The 27,378-nt window shown below is 33.0% G+C and overlaps 1 protein-coding gene across 2 annotated transcripts in view; it reads left to right on the top strand.

Moving 5' to 3' along the window:
- Positions 1–27,378, top strand: part of GALNT13 (polypeptide N-acetylgalactosaminyltransferase 13) — a 436,774-nt gene that overhangs the window by 362,462 nt on the left and 46,934 nt on the right. For both annotated transcript variants that reach the window (XM_045559133.1, XM_045559132.1), the window contains exon 8: positions 22,345–22,484. In XM_045559133.1, the coding sequence (XP_045415089.1) occupies positions 22,345–22,484 (140 nt within the window). The remainder of the gene's footprint in view (positions 1–22,344; positions 22,485–27,378) is intronic.

Here is a 27,378-nt window from a genome sequence, read left to right as displayed (position 1 = left end):
AGTTCAACTTGTAGACAGATGGAAACACCATTCAACTGCCCCTTTTAGAGTTAAAGAAGTGGCTCCTCTGACCAAGTATTGTTTCCATATTGAGTTTGAACTGACAAAAATACCCATTTACATTGTACATTGAAATGTTCCAAGCCCAGACTTTTTTTAAACCACCCCTATTTTAAATATCTTTTTAAGGAGACATGGAGCTAAATAACCAATCTGATAGAAAAATAGTGATTTAATTCATCTTAGTGATTAAATCTGTTCAATTATTTAGAACACAATTATTCGTTTCCCGGACAGTCAAGTGTAAGGACAATCTATGTGTGTTCTCAGAGATAATACTCAAGACTCTGGTGAGAAGGCAGAGATGACCAGCCCAAGAAAAGAAGGTAGAAGCTATGCATAGGGACAAAGAGGAAACACAGCCAGGTTGTGCACTTGAGAATTGCCCTTAGGAGAAACCCTGGGCTACTTTCCTTTGTGTATCCCAGGAGGGTCTAACATAGAATGTCCTCTGCTCATGGCAGGTGGGGGTGGGGTACTTCCAACAAACTATAATGGGCGAAAACAGATGTAACCACTAGTCTAGGGAATTTATTACTGAAAGGCGGCAACAATAATGTGGACACTAATGCAGGGAGACAGACAAAAGTTTTGTGTGTGCAGCCACCAAGAGCCTGGCTTCAGGAATCAATCAATTTATATTTCCCTTTTTCATTCACCTCATGGGGGTCAAAACAACTTGACTTTGATAATGCAATTTTCTAACCACTTAGAAATCAGGTAAACTGTGGTCTTTCTGATATTCTCTTAACAGAGAAACGGTTTTCTCCCAGCTATTTCCAGCTGCTCGTTCTTCAGGAATAGCAAAGCCAACTGCCTGCATGCTTTTGAAGCAGTTTTGAGTTTTAGAAGGAAAAGGCTTCCATCTACTGGATGCTTTGAGTAATAAAGATTATGAGAGTCCACATTTGATTTTCTTTTTGTGTTGCCAATGTATCAACTTGCATATCCACTCATTACTGAAGACTTTCAGATTTTACAAAATAGAAACCCTACGTGATGTCACACAAGGGAGTCAAAGGAATATATAATTTACCTTTCTTTTCACTTGGAATAAATGATATGGAGCAGTTAAATACCCAACAAAGAGGTTCTGTTTATTAAGAAAATCCACAATAAAGATATCTTTACCTGGAATCTCAGAATGGTTTAAAAAGAATGGGGTATGTTTTTTTTTCTTTATACAAATAGTCACCTCACTTTTTCTTTTCTAAAAATTGTATTACATTTAATGGGCAAGTCTCGTCTTCAATAGAGTCCCTCTATTTTGAGCTCAGCTCGTACTATTCAATGACCTATCTTCTTACTTGTATGTTACATTATATAGCTAGATGAAAAGAAGGGTCTTTTGGGGGCATACTTTGAACTACGCTAAAGGGAGTATATATATATATGTATATATAATTTGAGATAAATCATGTAATATATTTCTTTCCTATAATCTGTCACTAAGTCAGTACAAAGAGATAAAAATCCTTTTTTTCCAGCAGAGTTAGACTTTAAAAAGAATGGGAGAATTTAAGGTTTTTATTTTTAAAAATTCCGTTAATAGAATGAAAGATGTACCCGCAGCATAACTTTTCAGTGTCTGTGTCTTATTGAAGTCTTTTGAATTTGTAATCCCAATTACTATCAAAGTCATATTGAATATCTTTTATACCAAATGAAAACAAACAAGAAATTATAGGTTAATGTTGTTCATTTATAGGCATATTATGTCAAAAATACAAAATTTAAAAACTATGACAAGAATTTTTTTTTTTTTTGCTTCAAGCTCATTGATATCTAGGGCAGTATAATCGGTGGATTTTCCATGATTCCATAAGTTAGGTTGAAGAAATAAAGCGGAAAAACCTTAAGACTTGTCCCCTAAACTATAGCAAACATCAAAGGATTCCCAGATAAGTTCTCTACAGCTTTAGCTAATTTCTTCCTTTATAAATTAGTGAAGATATAATTCCACACCTAGAAAAGAATAAGCCTTGCTAAAGCAGAATTCTGTTAGGGTTGCCGTAGACCTCATTTTGAATACTCTCAGCATCAGAACCTGGAATAAAATACAATGTTAGGATTCACTCAGTCCAGATATGTTATTATAATTGTACTTGAAGGCTTACCTAAAATGGGATTTTTTTTGAAGACAATGAAATGCTTTCTGAAAATAGGTAACATATATAGTTTATATTTAAATATATACTAGCTTGGTAAGTATGTACAACAAATATTAAATTATAAACGATGATATGATAGGAATTCTTCTATAATAAGGACCTAAATATTTTAGTCCAGTGTTTTTTTTTTTTTCTTTTTGAGTTGTCTGAGTTCTGTTCATTGTCTTTTTTGTGATTTACATTTTTTACATATCTATGACCCATGCACATTGACACTGGGAACTTTTTATTTTGTTTTTGCAACAGAAAATTTCTTGGCATTTAAAAGAGAAAGAAAAAGAGAAATGGAATTACATAGCACAAAATCTTCCGTATAGTAAATGTTTAATAAATGTTTATTCCATTGTTAAGAGAGAGAGAGAGAGTGAGTGATGGAAGAAAGAAGGAAGGGGGAAGGAGGGGGGAGGAAGGAAGAAATTAGCCTTTTCTTTGTACTTGCACCACTAAGCTAAACCCAGACCATCTAAATTTAACAATAAAGGAAGAATCACTCTGAGACTTTGGTCTAAAAATTCACCTTAAAGTATTTAAAGGAGACTACACTAAAGCCTAGGGGAGAACAAGAAGGAAATAAAAATGAAAAATTACATAGAAGTAGTTAACCTGACTTAAAAATAATAGTTTATTTATTCATTAATTCAACAGACATTTATTCATTATCTAACATGTCCCAGGCATTCCTCTAGGTCCTAGGGATCTAGAAGTACATGAAACAGACAAAAATATTTTTCTTCATGGAGCTTACCTTCTAGTATGAAGACAGGCAATAAATAAATAATTAAGTAGTATGTGTGATTATGATAGTAGCTGAGGAAATCAGTAGATCATGAAAGGGAACTGGGTGGAGTAGCAGTGCCATTTTAGATAGGGTAGTCAGGGAAGGTCTCACAGAAAGACTTTAGTGTTTTGATCATACTCTTGCTATGGCCTAGAGGTGGATAAAAACCTGGGGGTCCTTGAGGACATGCCACCATTTGGGGGGGTGCATTCCTTTTTAGTTGAATTATCTTGGCCTTCCTTCTTGTGACTGCATTGATATGACCTCCATCATTTGGGAGTACTCTGAACCCCAGTCAGACTACTTAAATTTCAGACCCACTCACCATTTCACTTCCAGTTTTCTGTGGGGGGAACTAAAATGCAGGGAATGCCAATTCTTTGTAAGAGAAACCTATGCCTACACACCACACTTAAGTTCAACCCCCATTCAAAAGGTTCACTGGGATAATAGCAGGAGATTGTTCTGCTGCACTTACTCAATATTCAGATTAAGAATTGACAAATTATTGCAAATGTTACTGAGACCCCTTGGTTGACTATTTTAGGAATGATCTTAGATGTGCAGCCCTGTACCTTCATTTGAGATAATGAAAAGGAATATAACTAATATTTTATATTGAAAAGAATGACTTCTTTTCATACCTCCTGCTAATAGGAAAAGACCGAACTCTAGAAAATTTACTTCAAAACCATTATCTGTCCTTTCTGCTATAGTCACCTAATATAATTTAGTTTACACATGCATAAAAATTGCATTTCATTCTGCCCAATTTAAACAATGCAGGGGGCAGATTAATCACAATAATTTCCTATATTACAAAGGTATGTATTAAATGTCATGTATTAAGAAGACAAAGATAATTTTCCTTTATACCCATTGACCAACCTGTTCCCATCCTCTCCACATGCCCCCTCCCATATTCACTGTTCCATTCTCTGTGATATCGAATCTTATTTTGTAATTCCACATCTAAATGAGCTCAACCTTGACTTGATCATAAACAGAATATATGTGTATCAAAAGATCAAATTGTACCCCCATAAATATGCATAATTACAATGTGTCCTTAAAAAATAATAAAAATAAAAGTTTTTAAAAGATAGTTTTCCTTGGATTAACCATTTATATGGATCCTTTTGTCATGATTCCTCTACATTGGCTTTGATAGCTAAGAAACTTCTGTGTTCATTTAAAATTTGATAGACTGTGACTTTAAAAGAATGTTTAAGTCCCAGTCTCAGGAAAATTTCTTGTTGTACTATGTAATAAGCAGACATATTAACAGCAGTGTTTCTAGAGGACATATAATATGTGGCTATACATATAAAATGGATTAAGATTATTTAAGCCCATGAAAATAGTAATAAAACACTGTCTTAATGACTATTATATGAAGCAGCAAATATCTTAATCCATGACTAAATTCATTAAAAATTGCTTTAAACTTTTTCTAACGGAAGAAATATATAATATAATTTTTAAGTTTATCTCAAAATTTAAAAAATAAAATAAATAAAACTGTAATCTGCTATTTAATTACGAAATACTTTACTGCAAAGTTTATATAACTGAACAAAAGGCATTTATAATTTTTTTGACATACCAATCTATAGTTAAAATATTTGAGCTCTAACTCCATGCCAGGTATTTTGTATGCATTATCTCATTTATTTCCTCATAATGATCCCATGAAATATTTGCAATTATTATTATCTGTTATACCTTCCAGGAGTAAAGTAGTTTATCAAGGGTCATATGGCTGGTATATCATAGAGCTGGAATTCATAAACTGGATCATTCACATAAATGCAATTAGTAATATGTCTCCATTGCAACACAGTTTGCAGCCTAATGCAACTTTTTAGACTCTAGTATGACATTTCAAAAGGAGGTAGTAGAATATCTTTCTTTCTCTAGTCTTAGTTATGTGTTAATATTTACAGAAGTTGAACTTTTAAAAAATTTTTAAATGAATATATTAAGACATGAAATGATGATCTAAACAATCTTATAATATTCCTCCCAGAATGTTTTTCTTAGTTTTCTGGGAGATTTTTATAAGATGTTCAAAGACTTAATGCTGTCAGAATCCAAAAGAAGACATTTCAAATGCAATCTGAAATGACACAGAGGGGTAACATATTAGTTATCTATCAATGTGTACTAAATTACCACAGACTTAGTGGATGCACACACAGTAATTATCTCCCAATTCCTGTGGGTCAGGAACCCAGGGGTGGCCTTGCTGGGGCCCCTGCTTCAGGGTCTCTCACATGGCTGTAGTTAATGTGTTGGCAGGGGTTGCAATCTCATCTCAAGAGTAGACTGGGGAAGGACATGCTTCCAGGTTTATGTGGCTATTGTCAGAATGTATTTCCCTGTGGATTATCAAACTGAAATTCCTTGCTGCTATTAGCCAACAGTTTTTTGTCATGTGGGCCTCTCCATAAGCCAGCTCACCAGGTGGTAGTTTGCTTCACAAAAGCCAGACATCCAGAGAGTAGAGTATCTACCAGCAAGATGTAAGGTTCAATCTTATGTATTATCATGAAAGTGATGTCCCATCACTTTTCTCCTATTCTCTTGATTAGAAACAAATCACAGGTTCTGCCCATACTCGAGGGAATGGGATCACACCTAGGCATGAATCCCAGGAAGTATGTTATAATAGAGGGACATCTTAGTGTCTCCTTCAGAAAATAATACATAAACAAACAAATGAATAGTCCTTGGAAATAGCCAAAGGAAAAAAAACTTTTTATCAATATTCAAACAGATAAACCAATTGGCACTTCCTATAATGCCCACCCACTCTGCTCTATCTCATGTCACCCACCTTTAGCTCTCCACCCAAAGAGCACTTCCTCAGAGAAGTCTTCCCTAACCTGCCCCTCTCCAACTGCCAGTGGATAAGTTGTCCATTCTTTGCATTTATACCCTAAACATCTCTCAAATACATTTGTAATTTCACATTCATTAATTTCTATTTGTGTTGCTTATTTAATTAAGCACCAATTAAGCTGATGAGGGAAGGAACTGTATATGATTTTTGTTCAACACTGTATTTCCCATTTCCCCAGCAAAGTGTGTAACACAGGGTGAGAAACAGATGTTATGGGCAGTAACCTGGAAGTTAGGAGACCTAGGTTCCAATACATGCCCTTTCAATTACTAGCTGTGCTATTTCACACAAGTCCAATCAAATTTCCAAGCCTCAGGTTTTTCATCCGTGAAAGGTCATTTCTAAAGCAGAGTTTGAATTTTGACACAATTTTGTGATTTTACACTGTTGTTAATACATAAATTTTTACTGCATTGAAATTTTTTGTCTAGAATTTTCTGGCAATGGATTCTTCCATCTTTTGACTACTGATTTTGAAGCATTAACCTATTTGTCACAAACAAAGTTAGAGGACAAGAGAAATAAGGTTTGTAAGTTACATATATTTTAAGAAACACTCCTGATGCTCCCCAGGGTCTGTACGTTTGAGTGCCACTGCGATGATATAAATCAAAATGTTTTACTTGCCCCGGGACAAATCAAACCCTCACCAGAAAACAAAAAGTACTTTGCACACATGCTATTTCCTTTCAAGTTATGGGAATCCTGGCATCCTGCCTTCCCCTTCAGTTGCCCAATCCCCTCTATGGACACAGAGGGTCTGTTAAATTCAATGGTATAGTCCTAGAACAAAGACATCTTGATAAAAATTTTAAAAACTCCAAAAAAGAAGAGAGAGGTGTTAGAATTCTCTATGTAGTAGAGAAATAGACTAGTAAGCAGAAGAAACATTTTAGTATCACAATAGTATAGCTGATAGCCTTGGCCTGCTTTCATCATGACTGAATGTTGCACTTATTTAGTAATTGCTGAGAAGTTCTCATACCAAGCAGTATTAAGTCTGATTGGGGAACTGTATCTTATGTATGCAATACATAAACTTTGCTTTGTTTTCAGTATCAATTCCTTGATACAACTGGTGCTGGAAGAAGAAAAATAGTGCATGGGAAACACAGGAGCAGTATGTTACTCTACCATTTCCCAGAAGTCATAAGTCAAATGTATGCTTATTGAAATTTTGGCCATTGGTCTTTCCCGAGAAACATTGCCTGATATCCTGGAGGCTACTAATGACAATCCTGTAGCCTTTTTCAGCTCACTCATTTATAATAGTTTAGGACAGCAGAGGAAAATTGATTGACAATGGTAGCCAAGAATAATTTTTACAATTGTTCATTCAAACCACAAATTGACATGTTCTCTTAGAATAGTTTTTTGTTTTTTTTTTTTAATTTCAATTTCTACTGTTCTTACTGCTATGTCTTAACTGAGAATTCATGATTGTGGAATTTGTGTTTTTCTTTGTTAATGTGTGGCATATGTGTCAAAATCACCCCAGTGCGCAAATGTGGATAGGAGAAATAGCAAGTTCCACTTTTATTAGTTCTTTGGGGTTAGAAAAATCTTTGGGTTGAGACCTTAAATGATACCTGTAGGAGTGCGATTGTGAGAAGTCTTGGAAGTGATGTACGGTTTGTTTCTCACTGAAACGGCATCTGGGCAAAAGTAAGTGTTTGATTTCCCACTTCATTCATCTAATATATAACAGAAGTACACAGGCTCAGAAAATAGCCTACACTTCTGTTAGGAGATGATGTGCCTCTTGTGGTGCATATCCACATTAAAACAACAAACATAATTGGTAACATTTAGTGATCACTTGCTATGCATCATGAACTGTTTAAGTGTTTAATAATCACAGTAACACTCAGAAAAAGGTGTTATAACTATTGCTGAAAAAATAAAAATATATGTTAAAGATTCTTGTTGAAAAAAATTGTATACCCTACATTTGCAGTTAGTTAGCCTAGACAGTCACAATTTGACTATTTGTAGCTATAATTTCTTTGCTTTGAGTTAATGCATTTCATAATATAATCTTAGATACAACTTGGGTTCAAAAATGTGACAACCAATTCACAATGGTCTTTATGGTTCATGTTCTTTTTTTTCTTAATAACTCATAATTTAAAAACATAATTAGATTTCCTTATTGGCTTCTCAGGAAAGAATGCTGACCAAATATAGATTAGACCAATGCAATTTAATAAAATATTAAAAATTATTGTTATGATATTTTTTCTTAATGAGACCAACTAATACTTTGGAGCCAAATTTTACTATAGATCTATATTACAGTGCTAACATAAAATATGCATCTCAATAAGTCCAAAACACTTTTAGTAAGTATAAATAATAATTCTAAGTCATGAAAGCAAATATATAGAGACATATTTCTAGACCACACATATAAGTGAGAGAGTAAAAGAAAGAAAAAGAATGAGAGAGAATTACAGATAAGAGAGGGCATGTGCCAGACAAAGAGTAATTCAACTATTTAGATAATGTCTGGTGGCACCAGATACTGTTCTGGAAAGTGAATGTAAATACACATATTGACAAATATATGTATTTGTGTTTACTACCATTTTCTTGGTTTAATTAAAAACTTGCTAATAGAAGAATTAAAACAATATTTAGAAAGAATTATATTTTTTTCACAAAGGTTTTTCTCTAATAGGATCAATTTATATTTTGTTAGTGACCAATATTTTTGGTTAGATATAGAAAATACAATAAAGCTGTGTTTCTCAAGATGTTTTCAATGGAATATTATTGCTCCAAATTCTGGAAAAGGGCATATAAATTTAGGAAATGCTACCTACTTTGAATATTCACAATGTACTTTAGTATAATAAAATTTCTAAGTCCTATATTAAAGATACCTATTCAACTTTGTTTTACTGATTGTTTCCATTAAAATATGATGAGATAGTAAATATTTAAAGACTATATTTCGCCTAATTTAAGCTACAATCAATGGAAAGATCACCATTATATAATATACCAATAAGAAAAAAATGTTCAATTTAATCAAATCTCATTTGTTTATTTTTGTGGTTGCTGTGATTGCCCTTGGATAATTCTTTGCCTAGACTAATATCTAGAAGAGTTTTTCCAACATTTTCTTCTAGAATTCTTATGGTTTCATGTCTTAGATTTAAGTCTGTTATCCATCTTGAATTAATTTTTGTGAGTGGTGAGAGATATGGATTCTGTTTCAATCTCCTACATGTGGCTATCCAATTTTACCAGCACCATTTATTGAATAGGGATCCTTTTACCCAGTGTATATTGCTGTCTACTTTGTCAAAGATAAGATGGCAATATGTGGATGGTTTTATGTCTAGGTTCTCTCTTCTGTTCCATTGGTCTGTGTCTCTATTTTTATGCCAGTACCATGCTGTTTTGGTTATATAGCCTTGCAGTATAGCTTAAAGTCTGGTAAAGTGATGCCTCCAGATTTGTGCCTGTTGTTTAAAGTTGTTTTGGCTGTTTGGGATCTTTTCTGGTTCCAAATGAAGTGTACAATTATTTTTTCTAGATCTGCAAAATATGATGGTATTTTGAAGGGGACTTCATTGAATCTGTAAATCACTTTTGGTAGCCCGGACATTTTAACAATGTTGATTTTGCTGATCCATGAGCATGATATGTTTTTCCCTTTGTTTACAAAATCTGCAATTTCCTTCCTCAGTGAATCATAGTTCTCTTTGTAGAGAGCTTTCACCTCCTTGGTTAAATATATTCCTAGGTAGTTTATTTTCTTTGTAGTTATTGTGAAATGTATTGCGTGTTTAATTTGATTCTCAGCTTGACTGTTGTTGGTGTATAGGAATGCTACTGATTTGTATACATTCATTTTGTAGCCTGAGACTTTGCTGAATTTATTTATCAATTCCAGGATTCAACACCCCAAAATCTTTGGAGTTTTCTAGATATAAGATCATATTATCAGCAAAGAGCGATAGTTTGACCTCCTCTTTCCCAATTTAGATACCCTTAATTTCCTTCTCTTGCCTAATTGCTCTGGCTAGGACATCCAACACTATGTTGAATAGAAATATTGACAGTGGTCACCCTCATCTTGTTCCAGTTCTGAGTGGGAATGTTTTCAACTTTTCCCCATTCATTATGATGTTGGCTGTGGGTTTGTCATATATGCCTTTTATAATTTTGAGTTATATTCTTTCTATGACTATTTTGTTAGGAGTTTTTATCATAAGAGGATGCTGAATTTTGTCAAATGATTTTTCTGCATCTATTGATATGATTTTTGTTTTTGCTTTTATTTATGTGGTGAATCACATTTATGGATTTACATATGTTAAACCATCCTTACATCCCTGGGATGAAGCCCACCCTTAAATTAAAAAGCTTCTGCACAGACAAGGAAACAATCAACAGAGCAAATAGGCAACCTATAGAATGGAAGAAAATGTTCACATGCTATGTATACAATAAAGGGCTATTAACCAAGATTTACAAAGAACTCAAGCAAATCAGCAGGAAAAAATGAAACAATCCCTTTAAAAAGTGGACAAAAGACAGAATACAAGCTTTTCAAAAGAAGACAGACAAATAGCCAATAAACATATGAAAAAAAAGTTCAATGTCACTAATCATCAGAGAAAAACAAATCAATTGAGATATCACCAAACCAAAATGAGATATCACCTAATTCCAGTGAGAATGGCTTTTATTGAAAAGTCCCAGGCCGGGGTGCAGTGTCTCACACCTGTAATCCTAGCACTCTGGGAAGCTGAGGTGGGCGGATCGTTTGAACTCAGGAGTTCAAGACCAGCCTGAGCAAGAGCAAGACCTCATCTCTACTAAAAAAAATAGAAAGACATTAGCTGGACAACTAAAAATATATAGAGAAAAAATTAGCTGGGCATGGTGGTACATGCCTGTAGTGCCAGCTGCTCAGGAGGCTGAGGCAGTAGGGTTGCTTGAGCCCAGGAGTTTGAGGTTGCTGTGAGCTAGGCTGACACCACGACACATTAGCCTGGGCAACAGAGTGAGACTGTGTCTCAAAAAAAAAAAAAGAAAAGAAAAGAAAAGAAAAGTCCCCAAACAATAGATGCTGGCATGGATGTGGAGAAAAAGAAATACACTTTTAGTGGGATTTCAAGCTAGTGCAAGCTCTATGGGAAATAGTATGGAAATTCCTCAAAGTACTAAAAGTAGGTCTACCATTTGATCCAGCACTCCCACTACTGGGTATTTACCCAAAGGAAAAAGGTCATTTTATCAAAAAGACACCTACACTAGAATGTTAATTGTAGCATAATTCACAATCACAAAGATGTGGAATCAACCCAAGTGTCCATCAATTCATGAGTGGATTAATAAAATGTGTTATATGTACACCATAGAGTACTACTCAGCCATAAAAAGTGAATTAATATCTTTTGCAACAATCTAGATGGAACTAGAGACCATCCTCCTAAGCAAAGTATCATAAAAATGGGAAAACAAACACCACATGTACTCACTATTAAATTGGAACTAACCAGTCAGCACCCGTGTGCACAGATAGAAGTAAAACTCAATGGAAATCATTCAGGTAGGAGAGGGGAGAACGGGATTACATTTATGGGGATGGGTGAAATATCTGGGTGATGGGCACACTTATAACTTCGACTCAAGAAGAACAATCCATATAACCAAAACATTTGTACCCCTGTAATATTCTGAAATAAAAAAAAATAAGTGCCACATAAAAAAGAAAGAAAAAAATGTTAATAGTTTAATTATAAGGCAAAACTTTCTTTTCACATGGAATTATTTTATCCCTATTAAAGAAACTCTTTTAGACATACTAATTCAGACACAACTTTTGGATAATATATCATTCTTATACATACATAAAAATAAAAAATAAGCAAAATAATTTGATCAAGCAAATTTACGTTTGGAGGCTGACTTTTTTGAATCACTTTTCAATGAAAATTTACTGATGTGTATGTGTTTTCCATTCACTGTTTCTCTCATTGCCATCAAGATGATTGACAATATAGGCTTTCTTAAAATAATGATCCATTATCCCTGGGATAGTCTTTCAAGTCCGTGAAACCATTCAGCAAATTTTTATCTTGGTACATTCTTGATTTTACCCAGAGGCATTAAAGAAAGATTTGTCAGACAGCAATCAGGATGCATTTAAATGCCCATTAATTTAAACGGCCATTAATTAACTGCTTAAACTGCCATTGGGTAGTGATTCCACAAAGGAGAAAACACATTTGCACATGCTCAAGCAGTGATAACTATAATACAATGGCTTTCACCCCAACAGGAATTGTAAGATGCCATCGACTGTAAAATAAATCACATTTCAGGGTGGTTACAAGAAGATACTGTCATAGAGCTAATGAAACAGAGTTATATCTAGCATTCTGCAAAACTAGTGATGGATGGAACGCAATTTGTTAAGGACTTTATGGAAATATTTTGATTGGTAAGTCAGTTGCATACTGAAATCTTCTGGTTTGGATTTAATTGTAAAATCAATAGAATAACTCTCAATTATATCACATAAGTACTGATTATTTTTATGAATTCAAGATTGTTCAGGATTGATATATCAGGACAGGGAGAATTTACCAAGTGGATCCTATCCTTCAGGAGATGATAGATAGCATATTTTGTACCACATCCATGGAAAGATTTATCTCTATAGGTTTTTCAAACTTTCTCCAGTTTTATGACCCCATTCTAATAGAGTGGGCAAGAGCATGGATTTTGAAAATAATAGCAATGAACAACTTCTAATCCTACTTCTGCTATATTCTAAGTATACTTAAGAAACTTATTTAATAATTCAGAGTCCTAATTCTTTAATCCTTAACAAAAAAGAAGAAACAATAATAATAAATAGGAATGTTATATAGACTTAATGAGGAAGTATATACTAAAGTGTTTACTGTGGACACTGTTCATGTTTGTGGAATATGAAGTCCTTTAAACCCCAACTTCTGGGGTTTAACCAGATCATACTATGTCATGGATGGATGGATGAATGCTTGTATTCTTCCAAAAATGGTTTGAGATAGCTTTCTAAATTATAAATTCATGAGATACACTAACAGAATAGAAGGATACTTCATCAATTATAAAGTTAGTAGTGTTTGTCAGATATAAGAAATCAGTTGCTAAAGATAAACTTTCCTGTTTTTGAGTCCATAAAAGAAATTGCTCCTGAGATTTCTCATAAAATAAAATAGAAAACAACAAATAAAAAACATTGTATGATGAGATAGTCAAGGGCCTTGGCATCATAAAAAATGGTGTTACAATACCAAGTTTTGAGTAACTAATATAATATATACTTAAAATATATACTATTGACTCTTAATGAAAACCACTGTCATAATGCCAAATCCTCATTTAGGTTTCACAGGGGTTAAAATAATGTCTAAATATACAGCTATATATTAGACTAAATTGATTCTAGATAAAATTTAGATGACCTACAGAGTATTCAAGCTATAAGATACATTAGAGATCTGGCGAGTATCCTTAATTAAAACAAAGTAAAACAAATGAATCATTTCAAAACGTATATTATGATATGTACAAAGAAACAAAACAACAAAAGAAAAAAAGAAACATGATTGATGATGCACTAAAATAGATTTAAGATGATTAATGGATTAAATTAAAAAAGAATATGAAGTAAAACATTTTAAAAATGGAAGAAGAGATAGCTGGACATTTTTGATATCTAAGGATAGCAAAGGCATTTCTAAGTATAATACAAAGGTCAGAAACCACAAAGGAAAAGATTGTTAGCATTTACCATGTGACTATTAAAGAGTTTTGTATTGCAAAAAACTACATCAAAATTTAAATGTTTGCAATATATATGCCAAATATGCTTGTATTTCAAGGGTGCTTATAAATTAAAAACACGTATACACACAAATGGAAAACTGGAAAAGGGGAGAAAATGGACAAGTTATAAAAAAAGAAATAGAAAGGACAATATGAGAATAGTCTCTACTAGTAATAAATTTTAAATAATAATGAGATACTACTTATACCACTTATCTTCACCTAACAATAAAGTGGTAAATTAAAAAATAAATTAAAATAGCCAGTGTTTTAGAAGGGAAACTGGCTTCTTATGCCATTGGAGGGTGTGAAAAATTTTTAAACTTTTCTGGAGAACAGGTCAGCAATATCTGTAGATCTATCTATCTATCTATATACACACATACATATGTTCATATTTAGTTCACAAAATAAGCATAGGATTTATCAAGATACTTTGCTTCTAGAAATTATCCTAATGAAATAATCAAGGGTATGATAGAAAATTTGTGTAAAGGTATATTTGTTCATTATAAAGCCCAAAACTAGAAACAACTTGAATGTCCAACTATAGAGGAATGATTAAATAAATTAAAACTAATTTGTAAAGTAGAATGCCATAGAAGGATTAGAAACAAAATTGCAGGAGACTTTAATTGAGATGGGGAAATACTCATGACATGCTGTTTTAGCAAAACAGTAAGTTGCAAATGCATATCATGATTTGAATCAATTTTTGCAAGAAAAGTTAAATCTATATATTTCTGTGTGTATATATATAGCAAAAAGTGTAGAAAAATTGTTATCATAATATAAGTAAAGTCATATTACCAGTGATCTTTATTTTATTTTTCATGTTCATGTTTTAGTATTCTCTGCAATGGATATATAGTTCTCTAATAATTTTTAGAAGTTTATAAAAGATTAATACATAATTTATATGCAATTCCTTACTACTGGGAGAAAAAATTAAGAAAAAAACATGCACACAGGTAGATCAGTGGTATTATCAGTGCACCCATAGTTTCCGATTTCCATAAAATGTGTGAGTTAGGGACCAGGTGACTACATACTTTGGCTGCTTTAGCTTCTGAAGAGTGGTGAACACTGCCTTGAAGGTCTTGACTTGAAAAAAAATTTCCTAAAGATTGTAGATTTTATAGTCCATTTACTTTTACTTCAACTAATATGATATTGTTCTTTATTTTAAAAGATACTGAAAACATTGGCTTTTTTTATTTACCATATTCTCATTGATCAGGGACCAATCAGTTAAATATGAGATCTTTATTATCATATTTAACTGAAGTTTGAGGCAATAACCTGGAAAATTCAGCCTCAAGACCTGCTTTAACTTTTGACTATGGATAGCGGATAGAATTAAATAAATTGAGAAGTTGTCTGATGTTTTTCTGTATGACATAGCTCTCAGCAGAAGCTATGATTTTGTAGAATTAATTATCTCATTTTATTCCATTAAAATAAAATTACAGTAATAATAGCAAATGATAAATTCAACAGATAATCACTATGTATTATTAGTGGAGATGGGCCATTAGCGGTTAATGTAATTCTGTCCAGAGACATCCTAATGAGAGTTTGTGGGCCTAGGTAATTTGTATGCACATAAAGAATGGATAAAAATTATAATGGTGAATTAAAGGAATACTTTTAAATTTAAAAAAATAATTCCAAGAAATCTGCTAAACTTCTAATACAATATAGTATTTATTTATATTTTTAATTTATTATTCATATTATTTTTGATTGACAAATTTTAATTCCATGAATTTATGGGATAAAATGTGATGTTTTGATATATATATATATATATATACACACACACACACACACACACACACACGCACAAAAAAAAATGGAATGATTCAATCAGCTAAATAACATATCTATCACTTTACTTACCTATCATTTTTTATGGTGGGACATTCAAAATTTATTCTACTAGTTATTTTGAAATATACAATACATTATTGTTGACTATACTTACTGTGCAATAGATTGAAGAACCTATTCCTCCTCTCTGAAACTTTGCACTCCTTGATTAACAACTCCCTGTTCCTTCCTCCCCATTCCCCCAGCCTCTGGTGATCATCATTCTACTCTCTGCTTCTCCGGGTTCAACTGTTAGATACCACATTTAAGTGAGATCATGTAGTATTTTTTTTTCTGTTCCTGGTTTATTTATTTAGCATAATGTCTTCCAGGTTTATCCATGTTTTCATGAATGACAGAATTTTTCCCCTTTGAAGGCTGAATAATATTTCATTATGTATGTCTCTTCCACATGGTAATTTCAGTTCCTTTGGATATATTTCCAGAAGTAGAATTACTGTTTCATATGATAGTTCTGTTTTTAGTTTGAGGAACCTCCATACTATTTTCCATAATGGCTGTACTAATTTGCATTCCTACCAACAATGTCTAAGAATTCCCTTTGTCTACATCCTCTCTAACACTTCTTTCATCTTTCTGATAAAAGCCGTTCTAACAAATGTGAGTTGTTATCTCAGTATGGTTTCAATTTGCATTTCCCTAATGATTAGTGATGCTAAGCATTTTTTCATGTATACATTGGCCATTTCCAAGTCCGGTTTTTTTTTTTTTTTTTTTTGAGAAATGTCTGTCCGTGTCCTTTGCCAATGTTTAAATAAGGTTATTTTTTTCTTGCTATTGTTTGTGTTCCTTATATATTTTGGATATTAACTCCTATGATATCTATAGTTCACAAATGTTTTCTTCCATTTTGTGAGTTGTTTTTTTCATTTTGTTAATTATTTCCTTTGCTATGCACAAGCCTTTTAGTTTGATGCCATCCCATTTGTCTATTTTTACTTTTGTTTCCTGTGCTTTGGGGTCATATCCAAAAAAAATCATTGCCCAGATCAATTCATGCAGCTTTTCCTCTATGTTTTCTTCTAGTAGTTTTACAGTTTGAGTCTTATATTTAAATCTTTAATTGATTTTCATTTGATTTTTTAGGTATGGTGTAAGGTAAGGTCTAATTTCTTCCTTTTGTGTGTGGATATCCAGTGTTCCCAGCACCATTAACAATATGGTATTTAGATAGTATAGGATGCATAATGGCTAATTGGCTTAAAAATGGCTTATTATTATTATTACTTTTGAAGAGGAAAAAATGTGGATTCTTATTCATAATCGTCCAATTAGTCAAAGTAAATAACAAAATAAAGATGATTTTTTTTATTTATAAGTAATTTAGAAAATATCACAAAAAATAAATTTTTAGCTTAGGAATTATATACACTGGTCTGCTCTCATAATATGCAAATATATTGTTAATATGATGTCATATATAATGAACTTTATGATTAGCTGCACAGTTTTGACTATTATACTAAATGAAAGAATAGGAGATTTCTTAGTTCTTTTTCTCAATTTTTTTAAGTAGCAAAGGGCAAATGCTATTTTATTTTTCTGAATTTTGTATTAGTGTTCATATATTTTCATTTTAACTAGTTATAGACTGTATGATAACTATACTTTTAGCTTTTATTAACATTTTCCATATCTTTATAAGTACATAATTATTTTAATATGTGAATATTTTATAACCTAGAAATACCATTGATTTAGTTAAGCATTCCTTATTGAAGGAAAATCATTTCCCCTTTTCTACACTTTAAGTTATGCTGCAATATATATTCTCATGCATAAAATGCTAAGCTTTAGCATGCAGTCAGTATTCTTTCATCAGGTACCTTGATTATGTGGAGACAGAACTGTTAGTCTTACTAGGTGTCTACTAGGGAAAAATTTAATTCAAATAATTATGATCTTCCATCTAATATCTATTGGAAAATTTAAAACATGTTTGCTCTAAATATCCGAATTTGTTACTACCATGAAATTGACTAAAGATGATGAATAAAGGAAAGGTTATTAAATAAAATAGAGTAACCTGTAAGTGTTATCATTTACCCAATAATCAAACCTGCAACCCTGGAGTTAATTAAAATACTCTTTTTTTTTCTTACTCATTATGAATCTTTATCTCATTGTCAAATCCTATCCAGGCCTTTTGCAAGTCCCATTGAAAGACTGGCCTTAAATACACATAATTCTCATAAATTGCCTTTAAAAAGTAAGAATACATTAAGATTGCCTCAATTGCAACCTTTCTCCTTCATCTTCGTCTATTTTTTGCCATAACAGGTACGACCTTCAAATGTGTTACTGTTTATTTGTGTCTCTCTCCAGTAGAATGTAAGCTTCACAGAGGAAGATAATTTTGTTTTGTTCACAGATATATCCCAAGTGCCTAGAAAAAGTACCATGTATATATTTGGACCACAATAAATAAATATCTTTTAACTTAATTTTGGCTTGGCCTCTGCTCTCTTTGTCATTTTCTCTTTTTCTCTCTCACTCTTTCATTTTCCATTTGTTGATTTATCTTACTTCTGTATTGGAGTTACTACCTTAGGCCTTCTCTGTGTGGTAGCCCCAGAAGCTCCAACTTTAACTCATATTTACAGCTTCCTATTCAAGAGGAAATAGAGCTTCAACTTCCTAATAGTCCTAGCAAATTCTCAGAGTATACGTTTATTAAGCTGACTGGTTCACACGTCCTCCTGAACCAATCGTTATGATCTCAGTAGAGATCAGTATGGTTGAGAAATGGAATTCTCTGATTGTCTTGGGTGCTACTCAAAAGCTGGCCTGAGCAACAGCAGCATCTCCCAGGAGCTTGTTAGAAATGCAGACTCGAAGGCCCCACCCCACACCAACTGAATCAGAATTCGCATTTTAACAGATTCTCTGGTGATGTGTCTGTAGTCTGTGCCCCCAGATGGAACTGGAAGGATGGCGAGGAGAAGGAAGCCATCACCACTCAAACCACCCAAACCAAAAATGAGGCAGGAATGGTTGACCAAAGAAAACTCAAGTGCTTTTACCAGAAGGCAGAATGCCTGTGGAGCATGCAAAACAACAGATATCCAATGCAATATATAATATGTATTAAGCAATTATTTTATGCCAATATTTGTGCTAAGCCTTTTCAATACATTATTTAGTATTCACAGTATCCTATAAGATATTATCAGACAGAGTATCTTATGCTTCAAGAGATAAAATAATTAATCCAAAGTTTTTGTTGGAGAGGCAATGAGAAAATTAATCTATAATATGATATTAGATAGTGCCACAGAGAAAGTGCCATGGAGAAAAATTAAGCAGGATAGAGGGATAGAGCATGACTCAGGATGATGGAGGAAAGGATCAATTTAGATAGGAATATCAGGCTAAACCTGAGGAAGTACAGTTTGAGCAGAGACTTGGGCCAAGTGAAGGACAAGTCATGAAATTTCCAGGGTAATAACATTCCAGACAGAAAGAAGGAAGTGTACAAAGCTTTGAATTGTGGATGAGCTTGGCATGTTTGAAGACAGTCAAAGAAAAGTCAAAAGTCAGTGTGGCTAGAATAAAGTGAGCATAAATGAATTAAGAGAGATAACCAAGAGACGTTTCATGAAAACTCTTCAAGCAATTGCTAAGAGATGTTCAATTATTCTTAGCACAGTTGAAAATCACTGGAAGATTTTGAGCAGGAGAGTGGCATGATCTGATTTGTATTTTGCATATATTGTGTAAGGAGCAGGCAATATTGAATAAGGATAGGTGGAGAAATGTTAGATGTCAGGGGACTATCAAGGAATTTACTGCAATGCTAGTCTAGGCAAGAGATGAGGAAGGGTAGGATCACAATCGTAGCAGTAGAGGGCTGAGGATATATTGTGAAAGTAGAGCCAAGAGAAATCACTGATGAATTAAATATGCATTTGTGAGGTAAAGAGAATTACTCTGATATTTTTGCCCTGAGAAAATCAATGGATATCTGTGCTAGTCACTGAAATGGAGAACCTTGGAGGTGGAGCAAGTAGTTGAAGAATCAAATTTTGGACTTGTCAAATCTGAAATGCCTACTAGAGATCCCAGTAAAAACTGTTGAGTAAACAATTGGATAAACTATTTTGGAGAGGTTTGAGTTGGAGGTAAGAGTTTGGGAAACAGGAGGGATTGTATTTCAAGCTATGGATCTGAATAATCCAATTCAGCCTCTACTTCACACTCAGTAAATCATACAGGTACAACTAAGGTCCCCTCCACTGGGATACAAGGCCTCCTCAGTCCCTGTAGTAAAGGAAAAGAGAGCTCTTATATTTGCTCTTCTATCTTTAAAGCCAGAAGTGACATGTGTCCCTTTCCCCCTACAGTGCATTGGCCAGGACTAGTCAAATGTCCCTGCCTAACTGCAGGGGCCTGGGAAATGTGGAAGATTATTTAGAGTGCTGGGAACACTGACTGCCATCTCTTACACAGTATCTCACTGCTAAGTAGGAAAGGAGGGAAAAAGCCATTCCTTCCAAAATATTAAGATAAGCCTACAGTATTTTTGTGCATTTCTACAGGTAATTTAACATAATTATCTGAGACTAAGATAAAGCTCAAGTTGCAGTGGAAATGCCAAGGGGCTGCTTAGAGGTGGTAGGGTAAGAAGGCTTTAGCTTTCCTCAGTAAAAACTATCTTTCTCCACCAATGACCCTGTGCTAAACCCAAGTGAGCAATTAATGTTTTCTCTGATCTAAGGTAAAATGATGTGCAGATGAAACTTCAGACCTACCTTCCACTCAGAAAACTGTTTACAAAAACCTTCTAGAACTTTATCTTTTACAGCAGGGATAGACAACTATGGTCTACGGGCCAAACCCAGTTCACTGTTTTTTAATGGCTCATGATCTAATTTTAAGTTGTTGGGGGAAAAAAATCAAAAGAATAACATTTCATAACAGAAAAATTATATAAAATCCCAATTTTGGTGTCCATAAAAAATTTTTATTGGAGCACCAAAAAAGAAAAAAAAAAAAAAAAAACTCTTCTAGGAAAAAATTCTGGGGAAGACTACAAAATCTTTATGTGATGAAAAAGGAAGGAAGCTGATATTAAATAAGTCGCTTCATTTATATATCCCTACCTCAAAGATGAAGCCACAACATTAAAATTGTTGAATTAAGTCCTCTAAAGGAATAGTACTTATTTTACTTCTAATCTCAATTATACCTCTTTTTATGACTTTGAGGACTGTGTGTTAGATCATTTCAAATGCCATAGTCCTTAACGTAATGAGAAATTCTTTCAATAATCTATTTTGTAAATATGAAATTGCTTTTGAGCCTCTTCTTTTGAAGGTTGCACTCCAGTTTGGAAGTTCTTGATAGAATCATTTTGAAAACAAATATTTATCTTTTTTAAAAGCCCAAAGATCTTGTTGTTTTCTGTGCAAACACCAACTAGGAAAATCAACGTTTTCTTTTGGAAGGAAATGGTTTGCTTAAGCATCATCAGAATGCTTTCTAACAACAGCATGGCATTTAATTTTTAAAAAACAAAAATTCTGAAGAGACAAGAGGGGTGAAACTAGTGAGTGATGGGCTTCGAGAGTGTTGCTGCTTTTGAAAACAGTGACTCAATGATGGCATTACTTACAGACATTCAGAGTTTCTAAACACTTGTTCCTATTTTATAGAATGATTGATTGGCTTTGCTGCTTAAGTAGGATAGAATACCCTAAATACTAGGCTATTTGTTTCTGTAGCAATGTCTGGTTGCTTACTGGCCTTAAAGGAAAGAGTTAAATATTGAAATCTTTTCAGAATAATCTAAGAAATAATTGCTGTCTTGTTAAAGTTAGTCGTTTCCATCAAATGTCATTTTTGATATTGATTATAATGAGCAAATCAAGTAACCATGATGTTTTTATATAAAAATTAGTAACATTATTGTTTTTATTTTCTAAGTAGAAAGTATCCTTTTATAATCTTCAATGGAAATATTCATTTAAATTTCAAATATTTTGCTATTATATGAAATACAATTAAGTAATTTCAATATGTACATGTGAAAATATTCTTGTTCATTCATTTATGTTAATTTCTTTGTGCTTATTTATGTATTAACCTCTCTGAGGACTTGAGGTGGCTTGCAATAACACATTTAAAAAAATAGAAAAAAATGAATAAAGAAAATAATCCAGTTTATGTTAAACCTAGATAGAATAGAAGTTCAAGAAGAAGAAGGGAAAGTTAGAACACATATGTTCAGTCCATTCTGAGACTCTTATTTATATAAATTTCTCATAAAATCTACAGGTGGTAAATAAATGACTCTACAGAGAAAATGTAAGCATTATCAAAAACATTGGAGCTATTGGAATGTTTTATTAAAAAGAAACAGATGCATTATTAAATAGCTCAGTTAAGCTTTGATTATGATACTAAATTAATACCAATTTACATTTAGTTAATTAATTATTCAATCTAAGAAGTACAAGTACTTGGTGATAAATATTTGCATTTCGAAAGTCATAACCAATGAAAGAACTGTTATTTATATCTATTTAATGTACTAATTGGATGACAGTGAGAAAACCAGTGTAGTAGCAGCTGCATATGCAGTTGAATTTAGTGAAATCATAATTATAAAGAAAAAACTGATAGCAAAGTAAACAGAGTGAAACGGTGCTAAAATGAAAATAGCACAAACTGATTTGTATTTCTCTGAAAAATTCCAGGTGTTGTCAAAGTGGATTATGGAGATGTGTCAGGGAGAAAAACACTAAGAGAAAATCTGAAGTGTAAACCCTTTTCTTGGTACCTAGAAAACATCTATCCGGACTCCCAGATCCCAAGACGTTATTACTCACTTGGTGAGGTATGAATTATTTATTTTGGTTAAGTTATAAATATATTTTGCAAATGGAGCAATTTCTAGGGAGCTCAATATTTTTCATGTTATGAATAAAATGCTGTAAGGGTTTTTTAATAGATCTATTTTAAATGACGTCTCGTATTTCAAGGACCAGAAAGGTCTTCATCATAGGGAATTGTAAAAGTGAGGAAAAGTTTAAGATTGAACAAACAACATTTTCTTGTTTTTTTCCAACAGTTCGAAAGCTTGGTCATATAAAGTTTACACTCTTAAAACTTATTATGAACTCCAAGACTTTTTGTTTATGTGGGTTATAACCATTAATATTACTGTATTGAAGCTAAAACTGAGAAGCTTAAAGCCTATTTACTAATTTAAAATAATGCAATAACCAATTATAATATACATTAATATAAATAATATATTTTGAAAAACAAATATATGAAATATTTTCTCAAACAAAATCAAGTAGTGAGAAGATTACCATTGATTATGTTTTTGTGAATTGCATTTAATGTCTGGTTTAATAGAAGATAATTGAACTTTCATATCTGCTTTGGTATTCAATCTATTGCAATATGGCACAGTCTATTGCAATAGCCTCTCGAAAACTCTTTGTACATTTGTGAGAAAGTGAGAGTGAAAACTGTAAGTAATATCTTAATATTATTATGAAAGTGGTATTGACCTTGTGGACCTTCTGAGAATCACTGATCCGTACCATGGTTTTCCAAAATATCTATTTTATTTAGAAATACAAAACTGGCTTCATTATAACTATGCAAATATGTGTAATATATATTCAATTGCTCAAAATAATATTTCCTTTATGAATTATATCCTTCCTGTTGGTAATTTCCCACTTAATAGGGATTAGGCTTCAGAATCAAAATTAACAATATTGATTGTGATTAAGCATTTCAACAACAATAATGTAATGCTTTTGGGAAATAATTACTAATTAAATGTGTTCTTAGGTTTAAAATGCCATTTTTGTAGGTTATAATGCTGGAATATCTGAAAATGTATATGGTTCAATCTAATACTTTTTGGATCATCTCCCTTACTGATCCATAACTTTATAAACATACCTTACTTATAATTAACTAGAAAACAATGAAAGAAAAAAAAATGAACAGAGACCTAGCCATTGTTTTTATGTGCCATATCTGTGCCCTCTGGGCCAAATCTCCACTTCTTCATTAGCCATGTATATATATGTAACTCTACAGAATCTTTCAATTCACATATATTCAACTTTAATTGAATAATGTAATAAAAAGGTTCATGTGTAATAACACTGACTTTACCATGTTCTAAGTGTGTGACTTTAGTTACTTAACAATCCTGTGCCTCAGAGTTTTGGTTTTGGGGTTTTTCTGTGGTTTGTCTTTTTTTTTGGGGGGGGGGTCTTGTATTTTTGATGTTGTTTTCAAATATATAATATCCTCTTGTTAGCATCAATCTCACAGGGATTTATATTCAATACACAGAATTTATGAGAATGCTTCTTAAACTAGAATACTCTTTGTATATTAGTTATTATAAACCTCTGAAGATCTCCAGAAAATGTCTAATACTCTCATCCCTTATTGAAAAACATATAAAACATATTTGAACATTCATGAACCTGACCATCCTCTCAGAGGAAAGGAGTTTTTCTACTGTTGTGGTAAAGTGTTTCTCCTACTGTTGTCAATGAACCCAAATGATTAGTAAACACCGATTCCTTTCTCTAAAAGGAAATATGACCAGAGGAATGGAAATATAACAAGACAGAAATGAACAAAAAGAACTTTTTGGAAATTCTCTGGGGCCAGTAAGGTGACTTCTGAGAAAGACTCAGAGCTGAGAAACAGAAGTAGATGTTTACTTCCAAGTTAAAATTCTAATTGTATGTTTTTCTGCACTACATCAAGGAAACCTAATTGACTTCCTGAGAAAAGTAAAAGTAAAATGTAGTGTGCCCAAATTCCTTTGTACAAACTACTGATTTTGAATTAGGTGTCTTCTATAATGGATTGGGTGACCATATTTTAATTTATATAAATACTTTATGAAAAGCTTTTAAAGAGAGGGATTGAGCCTTTTGGGGTATTAAGAAGAGGCAATATGGTGTACTGGAAAAATCCTAGGCCCTGTAGTCAGGCAGAGGAGGGTTCAAATTCTAGCCTTACAGCTTCCAACCTGAATGGAATTTAAGTATCCTCTCTGGTCAACAGAATGAAGATAATAATACAGGGTTATAGTGATGACTAAAGACATAGAGCCTCTAGCGCAATGCCTGGCAAAAAAGGCAAGAAGTGGCAGCACACCAGTAGTTATTACAATTATTATACCTACTGTTTATTGATTTCCTACTATGTCAAAATTATTCTAGATGCTTTATATGAATTACATTTTACAAAAATCACAACCCCATGACTTGGGTTAAATGTTATCCCCAATTTAATAAGAAAACTGACATGTAGAATGTTTATGTGATTGGCCTATGGGTCACATAGCTTGATAACTATTTAAGTCAGGCTACAAATGCATGTTAGTCTGACAGTAAAGCTCACTTTTTCTTATAACTGAAATGAGAAAATAAGTTCTTTTATCATACTTTTTATTTTATTCATTCAAAATGCTTTTATTAAATAAGAGCTTGAAGCCAGGTGTGGTGGCACACAGCTGTAGTCCCAGCTACTGAAGAGGCTGGGGTGGGAGGATTGCTTGAGCCCAGGAGTTTGAGGCCAGCAAGGGCAAATAGCAAGACCTCATCTCTATTTTAAAAAAAGAAAAAGAAAAAAAAAATAGCTCAAGCAGCTATTGAGGCTGCTGTAGCAAAATACCTTAGATTGGGTAATTTATAAATAATATAAATTTATTTCTCACAGTTCTGAAAGCTAGAAAGTCTAAGATAAAGGTGCTAGCAGATGCAGGGGCTGGTGAAGGATGGCTCTCTGCTTTAAAGATGGTGCCTTGTTGCTGCTCACATGGCTAAAGAGCCAAATGCTGTGTCCTCACATGGAGGAAGGAGCAAGACAACTCCCTTCAACTTCTTTTATAAGGGCATGGATCTCATTCATAAGGGTGGAGCCCTCGTGACTTAATCACTTCCCAGAAGTCTTCACTTCTTGAATCTTCCTTCAGATCCAGATCCATAGTCTGTATCCACTGGGCCACTGGCCTCTTAATACCACCACAGTGGGGATCAGGTTTCAACATGAATTCCAAGGGATGCATTCAGACGGGAGCAAGCTAGAGTCTATATCATATGCTAAGACTGCAAAATCAAATAAGGAAAGACCTCTAATCTTAAGCCTTTCTACCAAAAAGGAGAGTAAAGGTATGGCAAGAGAGAATCAAGCAGGTAAAGAAATTCAGTAGAAATAAGTTTTCCTATATGGGTTATATGGCATGCTATGAACTACTGTTTCAAAAACCCAATAAATGAAAAAAAATCTTTGAGATATATTAAGTTCTGAGCTTTCTGAGGTATTAATGTACTGTAGTTTTCCACTTAAAACTAGCTATAAAGAAATGCAGTCCAGCAACTGTTTCCATGGAAACAGTAGGACAAATTCACCAAGCACTACTCCCCAATTCAATGTTTCATGGCCATGTATACATAATTTAAGATAGACATTTTGATAATGAGTTAGAGTTGAACTGTTAATGGACCACAGTTATTTACTTAAAGCTTTTCCTTTCTAACTGCCTATCATTAACCATTATTGGAAGATTATAAAATGATATCTTTCCCCTTATATATGAAGGCACTTTCTCTTGAATAGTTAGAGCCCCCAAGCAATATCAAGTGTCTGAGCTACTTTTCATCAAAACAACAAAAATATTTCTTTGTAGTATATTCATTTGTACTTCTCACTTAATTTCAAATAAAATTGTTTGGATTTAAAAATTTATTTATTTCTTATGTTCAATGTTTTTCAAAGTCTATATATTTAATATTTCTGTGTTTTAGTGAGTATAAATATTTCACTGTCAATTCCTTTTTATAACCTTTCTTGCTATATTGGAATATATAGAAGCAAATATGGAATTCAGTTTCCATATTATCTATATCATCACCAAAATCAATAAAGTTATTGATATCAGATATCTATATCTTAATTTCTTATATGTTTACATCTTACTTAGGTAATTGAAATATTGCTTTACCCATACGAGGAATTAGATGCAATTTCCAATGGGAAGTTAAAAACTGTGCAATTGCTTTGAACTAAAACCTTTAAGTAAGTTAATGAAGCATGTGCTTTTTAGATTCAGTAAGCAGATCATAACGGAATAAGGAAGTTGAGCTCTTTGTAGCATTAAATTCTCTCTTAACTAGCCCCTTAGCTTATATAGATTTCACATGTCAAGTTCTAATCTTGTAAATATAACAATTAGTTCAAACATAAGATTGAAAAATAGCCTTCTGAAATAGAGTGCCTCAGCCTGAATTTTTGGGCTATGGCATGCTAGCACTCTGGAAAAAATAAGAAAACATATTCTGAGCTATATAGAACATTGGAATATCTGACGGCACAGGAAGGTGATGGAGATTTCTGAAGCCAAATGATTTAACTCTTGGTACTTAAAATTTGCATCTTGCTTTGAAGATGTTCGGACATTCATCTATGTATTTTGTATGGTGTACTTGACCTCAGCACTTCTTCCTCTTGTATCCTTTAACCATAGCAACTAGGTAAGGTCCTTGCACATATTGGTATTGTATTCATTAAACATTGCTGAACAGCAAATTTACGTAGCTAAAAATAGACATCTGTGAAGCTGCTAGGCTACAGGGATTAAGGGTAAAATCAGTTACTGTCAAATGCAGAAGCTAAAATGCTTACAAGTTTACCTTCCCTGTTGGTAATCAGGAGATCTATTTATAGAGCCACAGTCT

The sequence above is a fragment of the Lemur catta genome, chromosome 8 (genome assembly GCF_020740605.2).
Source record: "Lemur catta isolate mLemCat1 chromosome 8, mLemCat1.pri, whole genome shotgun sequence".
Lineage (NCBI taxonomy): Eukaryota > Metazoa > Chordata > Mammalia > Primates > Lemuridae > Lemur > Lemur catta.
The sequence above is the reverse complement of the archived record's forward strand: the minus strand, read 5'-3'. Positions and strand labels throughout refer to the sequence as shown.